Source organism: Chelon labrosus (assembly GCF_963514085.1).
Source record: "Chelon labrosus genome assembly, chromosome: 23".
In the NCBI taxonomy this organism is placed as follows: Eukaryota; Metazoa; Chordata; class Actinopteri; order Mugiliformes; family Mugilidae; genus Chelon; species Chelon labrosus.
In genome coordinates this window covers 19,549,614-19,568,292 of record NC_140356.1, presented here as the reverse complement: position 1 = coordinate 19,568,292, position 18,679 = coordinate 19,549,614, and the positions used below count along the sequence as shown (strand labels likewise).

General features: G+C 44.5%; 1 protein-coding gene across 1 annotated transcript; it reads left to right on the top strand.

Annotated features, from left to right (window-relative positions):
* Nucleotides 1-3,074: 3,074 nt before the first annotated feature.
* On the top strand, nucleotides 3,075-18,655 carry LOC311508758 (SLIT-ROBO Rho GTPase-activating protein 1-like). Its single transcript, XM_084573708.1, has 19 exons — nucleotides 3,075-3,116; nucleotides 3,565-3,762; nucleotides 3,844-3,972; nucleotides 4,091-4,312; nucleotides 5,248-5,349; nucleotides 7,422-7,619; nucleotides 7,729-7,813; nucleotides 7,907-7,934; nucleotides 8,037-8,070; nucleotides 9,977-10,037; nucleotides 10,125-10,202; nucleotides 10,287-10,421; nucleotides 11,954-12,059; nucleotides 14,100-14,324; nucleotides 14,496-14,575; nucleotides 14,893-15,073; nucleotides 16,116-16,259; nucleotides 17,249-17,582; nucleotides 17,664-18,655. The coding sequence occupies exons 1-19, from the start codon at nucleotides 3,090-3,092 to the stop codon at nucleotides 18,114-18,116; spliced, it is 2,820 nt and encodes a 939-aa protein (XP_084429834.1). The 5' UTR covers nucleotides 3,075-3,089; the 3' UTR covers nucleotides 18,117-18,655.
* The last annotated feature ends 24 nt before the right edge of the window (nucleotides 18,656-18,679 follow it).

Below are 18,679 nucleotides of genomic sequence, written 5' to 3'. Positions count from 1 at the left end.
TAATTTTCCACCAAGATCTTGTATTGATGATGGGAGAGTCTGACCACTGCACAAAGCCTTCTCCAGCACATCCCAAAGATTCTCAATGGGGTTAAGGTCTGGACTCTGTGGTGGCCAATCCATGTGTGAACATGATGTCTCATGCTCCCTGAACCACTCTTTCACAATCTGAGCCCCATGAATCCTGACATTGTCATCTTGGAATATGATCCATTGATGGAATAACCTGGTCATTCAGTATATCCAGGTAGTCAGCTGACCTCATTCTTTGGACACATAAAGTTGCTGAACCTAGACCTGAGCAACTGCAGCAACCCCAGATCATAGCACTGCCCCCACAGGCTTGTACAGTAGACACTAGGCATGATGGGTGCATCACTTCATCTGCCTCTCTTCTTACCCTGATGCCCCCATCACTCTGGAACAGGGTAAATCTGGACTCATCAGACCACATGACCTTCTTCCATTGTTCCAGAGTCCAAACTGGAGCCTTTTTTCCAGTCCACCTCACTGATTAGTGGTTTTCTTAAGGCTACACAGCTGTTCAGTCCCAATCCCTTGACTTCCCTTCACATTGTTCGTGTGGAAATGTTCTTACTTTCACTATTAAACATAGCCCTGAGTTCTACTGTTGTTTTTCTTCCATTTGATTTCACCAAACGTTTAAGTGATCGCTGATCATATCTTCCTGGAAGACGATGGTTCTCCACTATCCTTCCAGTTTTTAATAATGCGTTGGACAGTTCTTAACCCAGTTTTAATAGTTTCTACAATCTCCTTAGATGTTTTCTCTGCTTGATGCATGCCAATGATTTGACCCTTCTCAAACAGACTAACATCTTTTCCACGACCACAGGATGTGTCTTTAGACATGGTTGTTGAAGAAATGAGATGCTACTCATTGCATCAGTTGGAGTTAAGTAATTTGTTGCCAGCTGAAAGATAATCACCCATGCAGTAATTATCCAATAGGAGGCTACGGTAGGGTAGTAACGCTATGGAAAGCAAGCAGAATCTAAAGTGCTGTTGTACTAAATAATCCGCCCTGTTGCACCAAAACTGACAACAATCCCCAAAAGAAGAAGAAGAAGAAGAAGAAGTACTTAAATCTAAATGAAGCATTACCAGACTCATATTCTGATAAGACCTGACTCTGACTTCACCAGATGTTTCCCTGAAAACGCAGCAGCAGATCCAGCTGATAATTCTCTGTAGTTTCATAAACGATTGATACTTTTACGTCCATGAAATATTGATCAGCAGCTGCTTTAACTAAAAGACGTGAGCGCTCCTTGCGCCTCAGAGACAAATGAGCGTATTCCGACCTGCACGCCACAAATAAAACGAATTCATAAATGAAACAAGCCGAGCTGCGCCGCCTGCACTTTTCCCCGACTCGAGTCTCTGCGTCTCATGCATTAAACAGCCGAGCAGTTTGGGGAAGGAGCTGTGTGGCAGCATTAATATTACATTATGCCAAATGACTGTGGAATCCCAGGATGGATGAGTCCCGTTCCCATGGCGCCCGCTGAGAGAAGATCAGTTGAGCCGGTCGCCATGGCCACGGGGCTGTCATCGTCGCCATGGATGGCCGCTGCATCCCCTTCCCGGTGTTCCTCCTCGGCTTGGCGGGGTCCGCGGTGGAGGTCTGACTGTTGGTAGCCGCCGGGCCGTCGCTGCACTTTAAGCTAGCATGAATAAAAGACGAGCCAGGAGCGAGATTAATAATGAACACGGCCGGGCTAAAGTTGGAGGCGGCCCGGGAGTGTGTTTAATTTGCTAAACTCGGAGGCGGCTCCGGCGAGAGCTCAGGGGAATACTGACTTTACTTTTCATTAGAATCAACTCTTTGACTCAGAGACGCAGCATGAAAAAAAAGAAAGGAGGATGAAAATCTTTACAGAAAAGCTGCTTCGATAATGAGTGTTTTATTATGAATATCTTTAATCTTTTACCCTTAAAACCATTGTTTAGTTGACTTCCTGCTCTAAAAGCCAGTGGATCAGTCCTTAATTTATTGACGTTGAATTAAGAGATAGTAAATTGCAGCGTGACGGGATAAATAAATATGTCTTTTTATGGCTTATAGGCGTATCTTAAGGTTTTTTACACCATTTAACCTTTAATTTTTCTTTCGTTATTGCATTGTTTTCTGGTGACATCGGTTTTCCCAAAGGCTGCTATCAATCCTTAAATGTTTTACCTCAACAATCTATTCATTTAACCTTTAATTATTATAAAATAAAGCTACTTTTAATGGCAATTTGAAGCGATAGTTGGTTGTTTAGCATTTAAACGAGGTTGCGAAAGTGTGACAATGATCCTTGAATGATTTCAGCTCATTGTTCAGTTGTCCCGCTACAACTTTCCTTCACTCACACTGGTCACAATCCTTAAACGTGCATTTAACCGTTAATTGTTATTAAATAAAAGCTCATTTCTATGATAATTTGAAGTAATAGTTGGGTTTTAAGGAAAATATCACTTAAATTGACCCAAAAGCGTAAAAATGATCCCTGAATGATTTCAGCTCTCTTTATATCTTTGAAGGTTCTTCATCCAGGTGATGGTGTATCCTAGCGTGAAGTGTCCAGACTCCGTAATTATCATAGTATGAGTAACATGTCATCTGGATTTCATTATACAGAGAAAGAAATACCTCTACATCAACCGGATAGTCCTCCAAGTGGCTCATTCAGGTCTGAATGACTCATAAACGCCTGTGATGAGGGCTTGTTAACAACCGTCTGGCTAAAACGTTTGACGTCGTTGTTGTTGTTTGTCACAACTGGCTGTTTTAAGAGTAGTTTTTTAATCTTAGAAGTCTGTTAATTTACACAGCGATGATGAAAATGACCACTGGCGGCTTTTAAGAGCATGCTTAATGGAGTGAAGAATCTCAGTCATGCAGGTCATATCTAAAGAGCCAAAGCTGAAGCAAAGGACGCCTTAATGACCAAATAAATATCTTTTTAATGGATTTTTTTTTCCGTGCACAATGAGACCCACTGTGTGACTGCTCCTTGTTCTTGTTTCTTTTCTGCATCTTTCAGAGTAAGGAGATCATCTTCCAGCTTCAGGAGGACCTCATGAAGCTTCTGAATGAGCTTTACACCGTAAGTGCAGCAAGCTTTTTCTGCAGGATGTACACTTCACTAGAGCGTTTCGTAGTTTCAACGGCTACAAACCTAACCCTTAGAGGTCTATTTTATATATCTTAGATAAAACACCAAGCCTAAATACCGACATGCAGAGAAAGAAATCAGCTAAAACCTCAAAAGTCAGTCTGAAAACCCTTTAAACGTCCTCGTGTCTGCGGAGGATATGTAAAATGAGTGTGTTCTTTCCTTGAAACTGTAAGAGCACAGAAACAAGTCCAAGATGGCAAAAATGCATCCCAGAATGTAAAAGAAGTCCTTGCTGTTGTAACTTTGAAGACATTTGTCTGCGGTCTGAAGAAGAAAACCTGCTCATTGTGTCTAAAAAGCTCAGAAATCAGATCAGACCTGTTAGGTGACCTTGGGGGCGGGAGGCTAATGTTGTTGGTCTGCTGCCGTTGCCTAGGTGATGAAGACATATCACATGTACCACGTGGAGACGATCAACGCGGAGACCAAGCTGCGGGAGGCGGAGCGTCAGGAGGGCCGCGTGAAGGGCGTGTCGTCGACGGGCGGAGGGGTGGAGCCTGTGTTCGGCCTGAGGATAGAAGAGCGCCACCAGAGACGCAACGCCGCCCGCAAGATGGAGAAGATGAGAGAGAAGGTAACGAGATTAGGAGATTAGAGAAAAACATGGACGCCCACGACAGACAGAAACTTTAAATCTTTTTTTTTTCTTTGTTAGAGGAAAGCGAAGTACTCGGAGAACAAGCTGAAGACTCTGAAAGCCAGAAATGAGTACCTGCTGACTCTGGAGGCCACCAACGCCTCTGTGTTTAAATACTACATCCACGACCTGCCCGATATCATAGACGTGAGTACATCCTAGTACACACTTATGGTAAAAGTTATTATTTATTATGGTTTAAACAAATAAAGAGTTATTTCTGACCCGGTGACGGTACGTGATGTGTCCTCCATCTTCGTCCCAGTGCTGTGACCTAGGGTACCACTCCAGTCTGAGCCGGGCTCTGAGGACCTACCTATCAGCCGAACTGAGCCTTGAAGCCTCCAGGAGGGCCGGCCTGGAGGTGCTGGAAGGAGCCGTGGAGGGCCTGGACCCAGCCCGCGACAGGCAGCGCCTGCTGGGCCTCTACCCCACTGCCTTCTGCCCCCCACAGCGCTTCGGCTTCCAGTCCCACATGGGCGACACAGTCAGTATATATCGTACCGGACAGATGTGTCGGCAAATATATTTAATGTAAACATTTGGTCACGTTTTAGGGTTCTGTTTAGCGGGACTTCTGGATGGATCGGCATAGAGCAGAAGATTCTCAGTCATCCAGGTCACAGTGTGTCCAAAAACAAAGTTAAAAGAAAAGCCACTGAACTTGTTAGGTTGACCTGACAAAGATCTACTTGGAAGAACTTCAGGGAGAACTTTAGGAAGAACCGAAAGAAAAACGTAAAAGCTACTTTGATGAGTTCTGAAGAAGCTACTTGGAAGAACTTAGGGAAGAACTTCAGAATCTACTTGCAAGAACGTCATGAAGAACTTTATAATCTACTTGGATGAACTTCAAAAAGAACTTAAGAATCTACTTGGAAGAACTTAGGGAAGGACTTAAAAATCTACTTGGAAGAACTGAAGAAGCTACTTGGAAGAACTTCAGAAAGAACTTCAAGAAGAACTTAAAAGCTACTTTGTTGAGTTCTGAAGCAGCTTTTTGGAAGAACTAAAGCAAGAACTGAAGGAGCTACTTGGATGAGTTCTGAAGGTACTACTTGAAATTATTTGGGAAGAACTTCGGAATCTACTTGGAAGAACTTAGGGGAAAACCTAAGAAGCTACTTGGAACCTAGGGAAGAACTTAAGAATCTACTTGAAAGAACTTCAGGAAGAACTTAAGAAGTTATTTGGATAAGCTCTGAGGAAGCTAATCGAAGGAACACAAGCAAGAACTGAAGGAGCTACTTGGATCAGTGTCGAAACATCTTCAAGAAAACCCAAGAACTCCAGTTGCCTTTGTTTAAGCTTTGTTTCTTGATGAGCGTCCCTGGATCTAAACTCTGTCTCCATGAGGACATATCTGAGTAAAGTTTCTTCTGGATGGTGATTTCCTGATTGTTTTGTTTTACTTCCTGTCAGGTGAACCAGATCGCCTCCCAGCCACAGGTCCAGGCAGAGCTCACCCTCCGCCTCACTCAGCTACAGACCCGCCTGGCGTCCCTGAAGATCGAGAATGAAGAGGTCAGGATATTTAGCCCAGACGTTCACGATAAACTGTGACAAGGTCAAAATATATTCTGATCCGACCCTAGTTATACACACAGTTTTGTAATTAGCTCATATTAGCATGCTAAACCAAGATGGTGAATGCTAATCATCTACATATACCATACGGATGTTTAGCATTTATGTTTCGTTCTCTGCAATTTGCACATCTTGATTTTAAGAAGTAAACTTTATTTGGACTTTTATGTTGCCTTTAACGTAGCATGTTAGCATTAACACTGTTAGCACTGTAACAAGAGTCGATAAAGAAAGTATATTTGGGTCTTTTTTTTGTTTGATTTCATTGCGTATACTGACTTTTATGTTGCTTTAAACTTGGCATGTTAGCATTAGCAAGTATATCTGGGTCTTTTGCAGCTTTGCTAGCTTGCTAATCACATTGAAATACATTTGTTTTTTGTTCGTTTCGCTAAATTGTTTGTTTTAATGCTAGTCGGGACATTTTTCTCAGGTGCAGGATTTGAAGTATTGGAGATATGGGCTGAAATGCCTTTGAATGCATCCCCATGGAGACCAATAACCGACTTTGCTGCTAATCTGTCCACTAGTTGTTGAGATATTTGCCTCCAGCTCTGAAAATCCAACCATCACTTGGACTCTGACTTTTTTTTTTGACAGTTACACATTTTGTATGAAGTTATGGTAATTTATACTGTTTTAATGGGGTGATAATGTGGCAGATGTAGCCTCTAAAAATAAATTTGAGCCATCTGAAGGTGCTGCAGTCGGCCGGCGTCCTCGCTGTGGTTGCGGAGCAGACTGTGCACCAGAGGGCAGCTGCTAACTCACCCTGAAGGGCATAAAAATGCTGAAGGAGTCTGGATTAATGAGCTGCATCTGCACGTCTCAGCAGCTCACACAACACACCAACACACCCCGATTATCATATACAAATAAAAACACTCTTACGCCCATTATCCTGGCTGTAAACATTAACTCGCTTTGCATAAGGTACACAAACAGAGCGGTTGTGCTTCGACACCTCCTCAGACATTTTTGGAGAAATTAAACGATTATAGATTCATAATTCAGGCACTCGTGATCCATGAAGCGGCGCTGAGATTAATTTAGGTGTTCAGTCATGAGCCGACAAAGTCAGCCTTCCATGCAGGATCAGTAGAGCAAGGGGAGGGGGAAATTATTCACATGCAGCTCTAAGCTTCATATTTATGGTAAAATAAAAGCTTTAATCAGCTCCCTTAACATTAGGTACACTAGTAATAACACTCCTGTATTACATATTATCTCCATGACTGCTCTAATGTTCAGTTGATGCTGAAACGGCGTCATAAAGATGGTAAATCAACTGGATGATCATTTTGGAGGATGTAGCTTGTGGTTTCCGTTGATTAACCTAATTAGAACTGGGGCTGTCAATATAACAGGAACATTTAACGATATTTCTGCATAAAAATGACTCAAAACATCGGTGGATAAGCACACGCGAGTCCTGAAAGTTGACGAAGAGAACCCAGTCAGACACATGAAACAGAAATATTATACTTGTGTATTTGTTTATTCAAGAAAATTTAAAATTTGTCCATATCTGTGAGTTGTAAGAGTAAGTGAACCCTTGTTTCCAGTATCTGCTGTGACCTCCTTGTAACTAAACGTTTCTGGTAACTGCTGACCAGTCATCTACGGCAGCTTTAGCTTCATTGCTTCTGAGATGTTGGTGGGTTTCCTCACATCAACTGCTTGCTTCAGGTCCTTCCACAACATTTCTATTGGATTAAGGTCAGGACTTTGACTTGGCCGTTCCTAAACATTCATCTTGTTCTTCTTCAACCGTTCTTTTGTAGAACCACTTGTGTTCTTGGTTCTCGTTGTCTTGCTGCATGACCCAGTTCCTCTTCAGATTCAGCTCATGGACAGAAAGTCTGATTACATTGATTGGAAAAACATATTTTTAAGTGACACTGTGCTATGATATTCCAGAAATGCACAGGTGTTTTATCGCAGCCAAAAATGCCGACATCTTACACATAAATTTTACTATATTTCCACATTGTTTCGTCCTCCTGCAGGTGAAGAAGACTTGGGGTGCGACTCTGACCACCCTGCAGGACATGACGGTGCTGGACGACTACGACGTCTCCCAGAGCTTCACCCACAGCCCGTCGTCCGAGTCGGTCAAGTCCAGCGTTTCGGACGGCTACTTGAACAAACCGAGCCTGGCCAAGAGGCGGGCCAACCAGCACGAGACGGAGCTCTTCTACTTCAATGTGAGAGAACAAACTTCAGACTTTTTGGTTTTAGCCTTTTGCAATGCTCAAGCTTCTGTCTTTCTATTCTATTTGGTCTGTGTTACAATAATTATCTTTCAATCCTCAGAAATTCCGCGAGTATCTGGAGGGAAGTAATCTCATTTCCAAGCTGCAGGCCAAACATGACATACTGAAGAAAGCCTTAGCAGAGGGTAAGACTCCTTCTTTTATATTTTGTAATATAGATGTTAATGTGCATTCTTCCTGCCTTTTCAAACTTTCCGTCTTCTACTTTTGTCTTGCAGGATATAAAGCTGAACTGCTGACTACCAGGTAAGGTGTTATCTCTTCACATTCTCTCTTCACCTTAATAATAAGTGTTGCTTCGGTTCGGGCTGTGTGAAACTGAGACACTCGTCTTTCTTCTCATTGCAGTCGTGGGCGGAAGAACTCCCACAGCAAGCACCAGGTAGGGTTTCTCTCCAGTCAGGCTTCGGGGTGTTTCCTGTGTGTGTTTGTGGTGGTATCTGGCGGTGAGGGGTGTTAATTTCACTGGCAGTGAGGGGACGCATTTCCCACAGCAGCTTCCCTAAATCCTACTTTACTCACTAGTGGGGCTGAAAGAGAAAGAGTGTGATGGAGATGAGTTTTAAACCATATGGACGTGTGCTAAGATAAAAAAGAATTACTGGCAACCGAGGCCGACTGTGCTGTCACCACTTGTCGCCTGTATCTGGGCCAAAAAGTTGAACTTTATGAGCTAATATTAGCTGGTACGCTAGGAAGAGCTACTATTAGATGTGAGGCTAGGACGGTAGGAAGAGCTGCTATTAGATGTGAGACTTGGAAGAGCTACTATTAGCTGGTACGCTAGGAAGAGCTGCTATTAGATGTGAGACCTGGAATAGCTACTATTAGCTGGTACGCTAGGAAGAGCTACTATTAGATGGGAGGCTAACAAGTTAGGAAGAGCTACTATTAGATGAGTTGGTTTAAAGCTAGTAAGGGCTACTATTAGCTGGAATGTTAAGAAGCTAGGAAGAGCTACTATTAGCTGGGACTCTAGAAAGCTAAGAAGAGCTGCTATTAGCTGGGAGGCTAGGACACTAGGAAGAGCTAGTATTAGCTGGAATGTTCCAAAGCTAGGAAGAGCTACTATTAGCTGGAATGTTAGGAAGCTGGGGAGAGCTACTGTTAGCTGGGACTCTAGGAAGCTAAGAAGAGCTGCTATTAGCTGGGAGGCTAGGACACTAGGAAGAGCTAGTATTAGCTGGAATGTTCCAAAGCTAGGAAGAGCTACTATTAGCTGGAATGTTAGGAAGCTAGGGAGAGCTTCTGTTAGCTGGGACAGGAAGCTAAGAAGAGCTGCTATTAGCTGGAATGTTCCAAAGCTAGGGAGAGCTACTATTAGCTGGAATGTCCCAAAACTAGGAAGAGCTGCTATTAGCTGGAATGTTGGAAAGCTAGGGAGAGCTACTGTTAGCTGGGAGGCTAGGACGGTAGGAACAGCTACTATTAGCTTTAGACCTGGAAGAGCTACTATTAGCTAGCTGGTACGCTAGGAAGAGCTACTATTAGATGGGAGGCTAACAAGTTAGGAAGAGCTACTATTAGATGAGTTGGTTTAAAGCTAGTAAGGGCTACTATTAGCTGGAATGTTAAGAAGCTAGGAAGAGCTACTGTTAGCTGGGACTCTAGGAAGCTAAGAAGCGCTGCTATTAGCTGGGAGGCTAGGACACTAGGGAGAGCTACTGTTAGCTGGGAGGCTAGGACGGTAGGAATAGCTACTATTAGCTTTAGACCTGGAAGAGCTACTATTAGCTGGGACTCTAGGAAGCTAAGAATAGCTGCTATTAGCTGGAATGTTCCATAGCTAGGAAGAGCTACTATTAGCTGTCCGGCTAGGAAGCTATGAAGAGCTACTACTAGTTGGGAGGCTTTGAATCTAGGAAGAGCTACTATTAGCTGGGAAGCTGGGAAGCTAAGAGGAGCTGCTAGTAGCTGGGATGTTAGGAATCCTTTAAGGAGAGATTATTTTCTTGACACCAGGCCTCCAGAGCTGCCGCCTCTCTTTTGTATGAGGACACTAAATGATTGTTTTTGTTCAGGCTTGTTTGACAGCTTTTGTCTGTCATGCTACATATAACCTGATCCTCTGACTAAAGAAGCCTGCAGACAGTAGTATCAGTGTACTGAAAGATTATTTTGTGAAGATGCACGTTATACTGTATGTATTTGTCTTAAGGTTTGTCCCCTGCAGCTGTCAACATTGTTAGAATCGTCTTATTATCTTCTGTCTGACGGTGTCACCCTGTTCTAGCTCTTTATTCAGTTTATCACAATGAGAATAAATCTCTGTTTATCTGTGTTTATAGGATTCAACCAAAGCCATACCTTTGCTTGTGGAGAGCTGCATCCGCTACATCAACCTACACGGTGAGTTCTAGGTTCAGATTATTGGGGAACAGATTCTGTTGTAGCTACTACTTTATCAGTGACTAAAACTACGGTTGGTCCCAACAGGTCTTCAGCATCAAGGAATATTCCGGGTGTCGGGATCACAGGTTGAGGTCAACGACATCAAGAATTCCTTCGAAAGAGGTGAGAGATCCACCTGACATGCATGCGGTGGATGAAGCCGGTAGAACTGAAGGCTAAAGGCGTCTCTTCTGTCTTTGGTTGCAGGCAACGACCCGCTGATTGATGAGGAGAGCAATCATGACATCAACTCTGTGGCTGGAGTGTTGAAGCTCTACTTCAGGGGTTTGGAGAACCCGCTGTTCCCCAAGGAGCGATTTAATGACCTCCTCTCCTGCGTCCGTGAGTAACGTCGTCTGATTATGAGTCATAACCGTCACAGTGAGAGATTTATTAGTGATACGTCTGTATTCAGTCTTATACAGGCAGCTTTAATAGTGTTGCAGAAATGTCATGTGTCGGCTGAAAAGTTGCAAGAAGTATGTTTCTCCGTACACCGATCAGCCACAACATTAAACTGTTTTTTACAACCTGGACCTTATATCTGGCATAAAATATGGTCGTTTACTCACCCATATAACTTTTGTGTAATTCATATTCCTTCGGGAGATAATTATATCAGCGTATATCCATATAGTGGGAGTGAATGGGGCACCGAAACACAGCCTCTAAATAACGCATTATCTGCCACCAAACTCGTTCATTTCACCAATATTTTGTTATGATACGCTAGTGCTATTCCCTGTTGAGTCCGGAGTTACCTGTTATCATCATGCGGGGTCTGTAGATTGACCTACTAACCTCTGACCTGGATGATGTCATCTCTGAGCGCCGCGTGCACCCGCGAGGGTCGGCTTCTTTACCTGTAATTTGGTGTAAAAAGTTTTTTTTCAACATGGCTGAATATTTTTCTGACTCTGAGGTTGTGGACGAACCACAGCAGTAGTAAATTACAGGTAAACAAGCCGACCCTCGCGGGTGCGTGGGGCACTCAGAGATGACATCATCCAGGTCAGAAGACATCTGATTGGTCACATCTAGACTGACCTACAGACCCCGGATGATGATAACAGGTAACTCCGGACTCAACAGGGAATAGCACTAGTATATCATAACAAAATATTGGTGAAATAAACGCGTTTCGCGGCAGATAATGCGTTATTTAGAGGCTGCGTTTCGGTGCCCCATTCACTCCCATTATATGGATATAAGCTGATCTAATATCTCCCGAAGGAATACGAATTACACAAAACTTATATGATGAGTAAACGACCGTATTTTATGCCAGAAATAAGGTCCAGGTTGTAAAAAACAGTAGTTCCCCTTTAAACCCACTGACAGGAGAAGTAAATAACATCGACCATCTTGGGACAGTTCAGTGTTCTGCTGGGAAACTTTTGGACCTGGCATTCGCTAACTAACAACATCCTGTTGATCAGACACTACAGGACCCCCTCAGAAGGCCCATGTTCATTCTCTGATGAGTCACCTGCACAATATTAGTCATAATGTTATGGCCTGATCGGTGCACAGTTTATTTGGGTTTTTAAATTCTCAAATATCGTTCCTAGAATAAACCCAGACTGTCTGTGGAAGTCGCCGTAACGCTGTGTGTGACCTGGAACATTTTTGTTCTGCCTCCATCTGTCAGACACCATCTCTCTCTCTCTCTCTCTTCAGCCCACACACACTCAGTCACTCTTCCCTCTCAGTTTCTTTGTCTTTGTCTCTCGTTAGTGTCTCTTTGTCTCTCTGAAACTCATCCTCTTTCACAGCGGAGATACGGAGCCGGCTGCTTTTTGTCTCTCTTTGGTTTGGGGAGTCTGAGGCGACGGCGCCTTCACCGTGCGTTTCATTTTCTTTTCGCTTTGCAGGAATAGAAAACCTGTACGAGCGAGCGCAGTGCGTCCGTAAGATCCTGCTGGGCGTCCCGAGGGCGACGCTGGTGGTGATGCGCTACCTGTTCGCCTTCCTCAACCAGTGAGTGTCCATTTACACTAAACCAGGCCCTCACCGTTAATGATAACAGCCCATTTTCTTTATATTTCCCCAGAGCTTTCATGTGTTTTTTTTTTTTTGTTAAAGCCGTGGATCTGTTTGAGAGGCCGTAAGCCTCTCTCATGGTGAAAGTGCACACTTACAGAGATAAAGCAGAGCTCATTTTGTTTCTGCAGCCTCTCAAATAAATATAGAACGAGCGAGAGAGCGAGCGACGAGGGATGGAGAGAGAGGCAGGAGGTGTGAGCAGGAAGTGTGATGTGCAGGTGTGATGTACCCGGCGGATGCATCGGCGTGTTTATTTAGCTATGAAACGCATTCAGACTCAGGTTTTTATTAAACCGGGAGCCTCAATGTGGAGCGGGGGGAAAATATTTTTCCACTTCCATCTCGGTTTCACTTCCTCGTCTCATTAAAGCCGCGCTAATAGAGACCGAATGAGACAGAAATCAACATTTTAAAGCAATGATTTTACTGCCAAACACAGATTAGACCAACACGTGAACGACAGAGGTGTTTGTGCAGAGACACAAAATCAAGAATATCTCGAAAACAGTAACACAAATATGACCAAACATGGAAAAATGAAGACTTCGAAATAACATACTATTTGCTCCTTATGGGTTTTAATTAGCTTAATTATTTGTCCACGTTTCTTCTCTAAATCTTGTTGCATACTCCAAGAAAAGTGAGAAATTTGTTGTTCTCGACGTGAGCAAGAACAAGAACAAAGTTCGTTCTGGCCAGGTCATTTTATACTTCACGAGAAACTCACGTGCCAAACTCAGGGGAAGTCCTCATAGGCCCCTCCCACTGCAGCTTACGTCACACACGCTAAGCATTGTGGGAGATGCGGGAGACGGATGTCGGCCGGTCGTTTTGAATTTGGCCTGCACCCGCACACAGTATGCCGATCTCTACCTACTGCGAATATTAGCATCTGGGAGCTAGCATTTTCGCTCTTCCAAATTAACCACGCCCCCTTTCAATTTCTGACCAATCACAGAATAGTTGCCGGGCACCACACGAGAAAAAAGTTCCGCTCGGTTGATGTGTTGAGAACAAGCTGCGAGAACAAAATGACAAATTTCTCACTTCTCCATCTTGGTAGCTTCCGACTCCACCTTGTACCCGGCTAATTCAAAAAATGTTGAAAGAGGTGGTAGCTGAGGCTGAACGCAGCTAGCAGCCTAACTTAAATACTTAAATATAATTTAAATAAGTGAGTTCTATGAAAACCAGACTGTGAACATATTTATTTTAGCCGAAAAGTTGGACATTTTTACGGCTTTGTAGCCTCTAGTGGACGTTAGAGGAACTGCAGTGTTGAGCACTTCCTGTGTTTCATCCCTGCTGGTTCTTCCCAGTGGAAATTTTGAAATTCTGATAAGAAGTGAGATCTAATCATAAGCAGCTTTTTTACAAATCTACGTGTTGGTTTTATTCTGACTAACACGCCGTTTAGAACCGATACAGAGAAAGAAAATACCTCCAGATAGTCCTCCAACCAATCAGAACCATGTTATTGTAAACTAATTAAACTCCGCGTCTCTCAGATGTCGTGTTCTGTGCATCACCACATTAAGCCCCGCCCCCAAAACGATCTGATTGGCCCGTCAGATCTTTGCAGAAGCAGAATCAGTTCCCAACGGAGAGACTCCACATAAACTTTTCAAGAAACGAAGATTGTAGTCTGGGGAAGCGACATATTATTTATATTATCTCTTTGTCTTGTATGGAGGTAAAGGAAAAAAATATTCTGATGATGATGATGAAAGGTCAGAAAGGGTTATGTTTTTATGTAAATAAGTTAATACTAGACAAAATATTGTTATTACATTTCATAGAACTGGGGTTACATCAGTAACTATTGTCTTAAACCTTAAACCTTGAACTAACTCTGCTTCATTTTCCAGTCAGGTAGTGGCGGATTATGTTTAAATAATAGATTCTTCTGTCTGGTTCTGATGCCAGGAGATGTTCTGACTTCTCTGCCCCCCCCCTCCCTCCACCTTCCTGCAGCCTTTCCCAGTACAGCGACGAGAACATGATGGACGCCGGGAACCTGGCCATCGTGTTCGGGCCCACCCTCCTGCCGACGCCCGACACGCTGGACCAGGTGGCCTGCCAGGCCCACGTGAACGAGGTGGTCAAGACGGTCATCCTGCACCACGACAACATCTTCCCCGACACCAAGGAGCTCCCCGGCCCGGTTTACGAGAAGTGCATGACCGGAGACCAGTACTGGTAAAAGAAAAACAACAATATGACATTAAATACGTTAAATCCTGACGTCCTGCTGCAGCCGTGTGCACGCGTCCTCCTCCTTTTGTTCACATACTGAATGGAACAGTTGTCTGAACCTCTCCTCTTCCTCTTCCTCCTCTTCTCCTCCACCCTCTTCCTCTCGTCCTGCAGCGAGAGCCCGTTCAGCGAGCCGGGAGCGCTGGAGGAGGCCGAGCCCGACGCCGGCACCGAGACCCAGACCAGCGACGAGGGTACGCAACGACCCCTGACCTTCACGCGCACACAAATCGCCCACACTCCCTTTTCTCCTTCCCCTTCCTGGTGGAGCGCTAGATAGATAGAGGGGTTGCCACGGCAACAGGAGCCATGGAGACACCACCAGCCCTCCCTCCCTCCCTCCCTCCCTGTCTCCCTCATCTCTCTATCTGAATTAATAGAAAAGGCTTAACGATGCTCTTTTCCGTGAGAGGAGGAGGGGCAAAGCCTCAGAGGCAGCTGATTGACAAGTTCAGGTTCACCTCTGTTTCCTTCACCTTCCTCCTCTTTTCTCCCCCCTCCGTCCCAGCAGAGGGCGAGGCCGTGGAGGCGGTGGCGAGGTTCGACTACGTGGGCCGGTCGGGCCGGGAGCTGTCCTTCAAGAAGGGAGCGTCGCTGCAGCTCTTCCAGCGGGCGTCACACGACTGGTGGGAGGGACGACTGAACGGCAGCCGCGGCCTGGTGCCTCATCAATACATCGTGGTGAAGGACAGGCGAGTGCACAGCCCCAGATGGTTTGTACAAGTCACAGCAGTCTGAAAATACACCAACAAAGAAGTATTAAAAATGTCACTTATTGTAATTGAATTTGCAAAATTATTTAAAATATTTCATTTATTTTTCTTCTTCTAGTTCTGTATTTTTTTTTTTTTATATTTTTTTATGAATTAATATTTAATTTATTTTTGTTAATATTATATTAATATTATTTTTTAACCATAATTGATTTATATTTTATATTTTTAATATTTAATTTATTTTTGTTAACAATATATTAATATTATATTAAATTATATTTTATTAACCTAGTTTTTAATCCCACTTTTAGTTTTATTTTATAAAATGACAATATAATTAATAATTCATTTTGTATTTTAATATATATTTGTATTTTTTTATATTTTTTTGCTGGTATGTCATTCGACAATTATAAAAAATAATAACACGGGTGCTTTTTAATTATCGTTTATTACGTTAATATTTAATTTATTTTTTAACAAGATATTAATATTATTTTATTATTTTTTAACCTCGTATTTATCCTGATTTTAACTTTTATTATTTTTTAAAATTACAATATAATTCACAATTGAATAATATTCTACATATTATTATATTATTTTATATTTCATATAATATTTTAGTATTTTTAGCAAAAACAAACCAAAAGCTTTTATTTTTGTAATTATTTTATTTATTTTTATCACCTTAAATATTTAATTCTTTGTTTTTATAAAGTATAGTACAGTAATGTTAATACATGGGTTAGGGTTTTAAAGCTTTTTAAATATTCTTTTATTTTATTTTATTTAGTTTTAACATTAAGAAGCAGCTCGTTAACGTGATTGGCTCGTTAGAGTCACTGAGGAGCAGCAGTGATGGAGTCGTGGTTAAACCTGGTTGATGAACAGACTCACTGGGCTCAGAGAGTCACTAACCCACAGATATTGATCCGTTAATTGATGACCGGTGCTCTGTCCCGTCCCAGAGCGCCCCGTCCATCCTGACTGATAGTCTGTGGTTTTGTGTCCCCAGGGCCGACGCCATGTCCGACACGCTCAGCCAGAAAGCGGCCGACAGCGACGGGGGGAGCAGCAGCACCGACGATAAGAGGTCCAGGAGCGAGCTGAGCTCCCCCACCGACATCCGGCCTCCAGAGACCTACAACAGGTCCGTCACGTAAGACGCCCTCTGTCCTCCGTCACAGAGAGACCAGGAGAAAAAAGACTCGTTCTCCAGTTCTCTCACCTCTAAAAATACTCGTGAAATTCATCACGCTGCTATCACAGCTGGCTCTCATGTGACTGGCTGTCAGCGTCACAAGTCCTAAATCTAACCCAAGAGCAGAGAGAGAAGGTTATAAGGAATATAAAACTAATACGAACAAGAAGAACCAATCAGAGAAGGGTCTCAGTCGACCAGGTTCATGGTTCATTCAGAAAACAAAGAGAACTGGACTTGGAGAGTTTCTTGAAGACGTAATGTTCCTCATCCAACAGATTCCTCCAGTCACAGGTGAGTATCTGCTCGTTGTCTGGTGGACAACACCCACAGATGTTCCTGATTAAACCCCAACCCCCCACCGGTCCTTCAGACCTGAAGACTTGGATGAAACGTCTTCATGAAGCTCTACAAGTCCAGTTTTAGCTTTGTGTTGTTTTTTTTTTTTAAAAACCATGAACCTGGACGACTGAGAACCTTGTCACAGTTTCGTGACGTCTTCAGATGTTCCAGAAACCCAGACATGTTCCAGTGATGATTCTGATTCTAGTGACGGTGTCTGAGCTGATGTTCTTGGTTCTGGTGTTCTGATGTTCTTGGTTCGGATGTTCTGATGTTCTTGGTTCTGATGTTTTTGCTTCTGATGTTCTGATGTTCTTGGTTCTGATGTTCTTGGTTCGGAAGTTCTTGGTTCTGATGTTCTTCGTTCGGATGTTCTCATGTTCTTGGTTCTGATGTTTTTGGTTCTGATGTTCTAATGTTCTTGGTTCTGATGTTTTTGGTTCTGATATTCTGATGTTCTTGGTTCTGATGTTCTTGGTTCTGATGTTTTTGGTTCTGATATTCTGATGTTCTTGGTTCTGATGTTCTTGGTTCTGATGTTCTGATGTTCTGATGTTCTTGGTTCTGATGTTCTTGGTTCTGATATTCTGCTGTTCTTGGTTCAGCCACAGGAGGAAGAGGACCGACGGTTTATTCCGCCGACCGCTCTGCCGCTCCAACGACAACCACGGGAACGGCGGCGTGATGGAACGAAGCTCTCCACCGGTGACGGGTCACTTCAGTCCCAGGGAGCTCCTGCTGGGGCGGGGCCAGGGTCTGACCCCTCCCCTCGACAGCCCGGAGCGCCGGCGCCGCTCCGCCGCCGTGACCATGACGGTGAGCCGGCACGACTCGCTGAGGAGGCCCGAGGACACGCCCATCCGGCGCTCCAGCAGCGGGCAGCACGGCTTCGGTGACTCCCACCGGTCCAGAGCGCTGGACCCTGACACGCTGGCACAGGTACGACGCCGTTCCCTCGGGACACAGAGATAAAAGATGTCGTTCACATCTTCTGGTTCAAAATAAATCTTCTTCCTGCAGGACATCGAGGAGACGGTGACTGTGGCCCTGGGGGAGCTGAGGCAGCTGGAGCGCCAGGGCTGCCGGCCGGCCCCCGACGTGGTGCTGGACACTCTGGAGCAGGTGAAGAACGGCCCCGTCACCACCTGCTCCTCCGAGTCCCCCAGCCCCCACAGCACCCCCAGCACGCCGGGCACACCGGGCACCCCCGGGACCCCCGGTACGCCGGGCACACCGGGCACCCCGAGCCCGCTCAGTCCCTTGAGCCCCATCAGTCCGCTCCCTGGACCCCCGCCGGGACCCCCGAGACCTGCCAACCCATCCCCCGACACCATGGGCTCCTTCAAGCCTGTGGCGGCCGCCCGCATCGGGGCTCCGCTGCGGCCCCCGGCCCTCAGGCCCAAACCTATGGTCCCGCCCAAGAGCAGCACCCCGCCTCTGCCCCCGCCGCTGGACAAATCCTGCACCATGTGAGCCAAACCAGGCCGATAGAGGCCGAATCAGGCCTACCCGGGCCAAAAATGGGCCAGACGAGGAGATCAGGGTACTGCTTAGTGTTCATAATCAACATGAGGGTAGAAACGATAGGAGAGAGACAAAAAGGCTTTTAATGTAGTAATAAAATCTAATATATGACCTATGATATGATATGCCATGATATTTATGTGTCGTCAGGTTGGTGTGTACTCTCTTGGTGTGTAGGAGTTTCATTTCTCCGTGTATCGAAGCATTTATCAGAGGTTAGCGAAAAGAGCTGCTGGTTGAAGAAGAACAGGACGGAGACGTTAGACGACGTAGTTTCAGTGACGTGAATGTTGGCTGTGTTGCCCACGACGACGGGACACGACCGGCGGCGACGGATGACGACGGACGACGACGTCCCTCGCGTTGACTTTCTATTTTTTTATTTTTCACTCGGTTCAGCTGCTACGCTCACTTACACCTCAAAACCACGAAACGCCTCGTGAGGTCGTCAGTGACACAGAACTTATTTAACCAACTATTTAATGAATGTTTCCAGTATTTAAAAAAAAAAA

What these genes read in the sequence shown, in the direction of transcription:
- LOC311508758 (XM_084573708.1), top strand. Translation starts at nt 3,090, where the DNA reads ATGAAGCTTCTGAATGAGCTTTACACC. An exon ending in AGTCCCACATGGGCGACACA is followed by an intron (nt 4,313 to 5,247) that starts GTCAGTATATAT and finishes ACTTCCTGTCAG; the next exon opens with GTGAACCAGATCGCCTCCCA. An exon ending in GCTGAACTGCTGACTACCAG is followed by an intron (nt 7,935 to 8,036) that starts GTAAGGTGTTAT and finishes TTCTCATTGCAG; the next exon opens with TCGTGGGCGGAAGAACTCCC.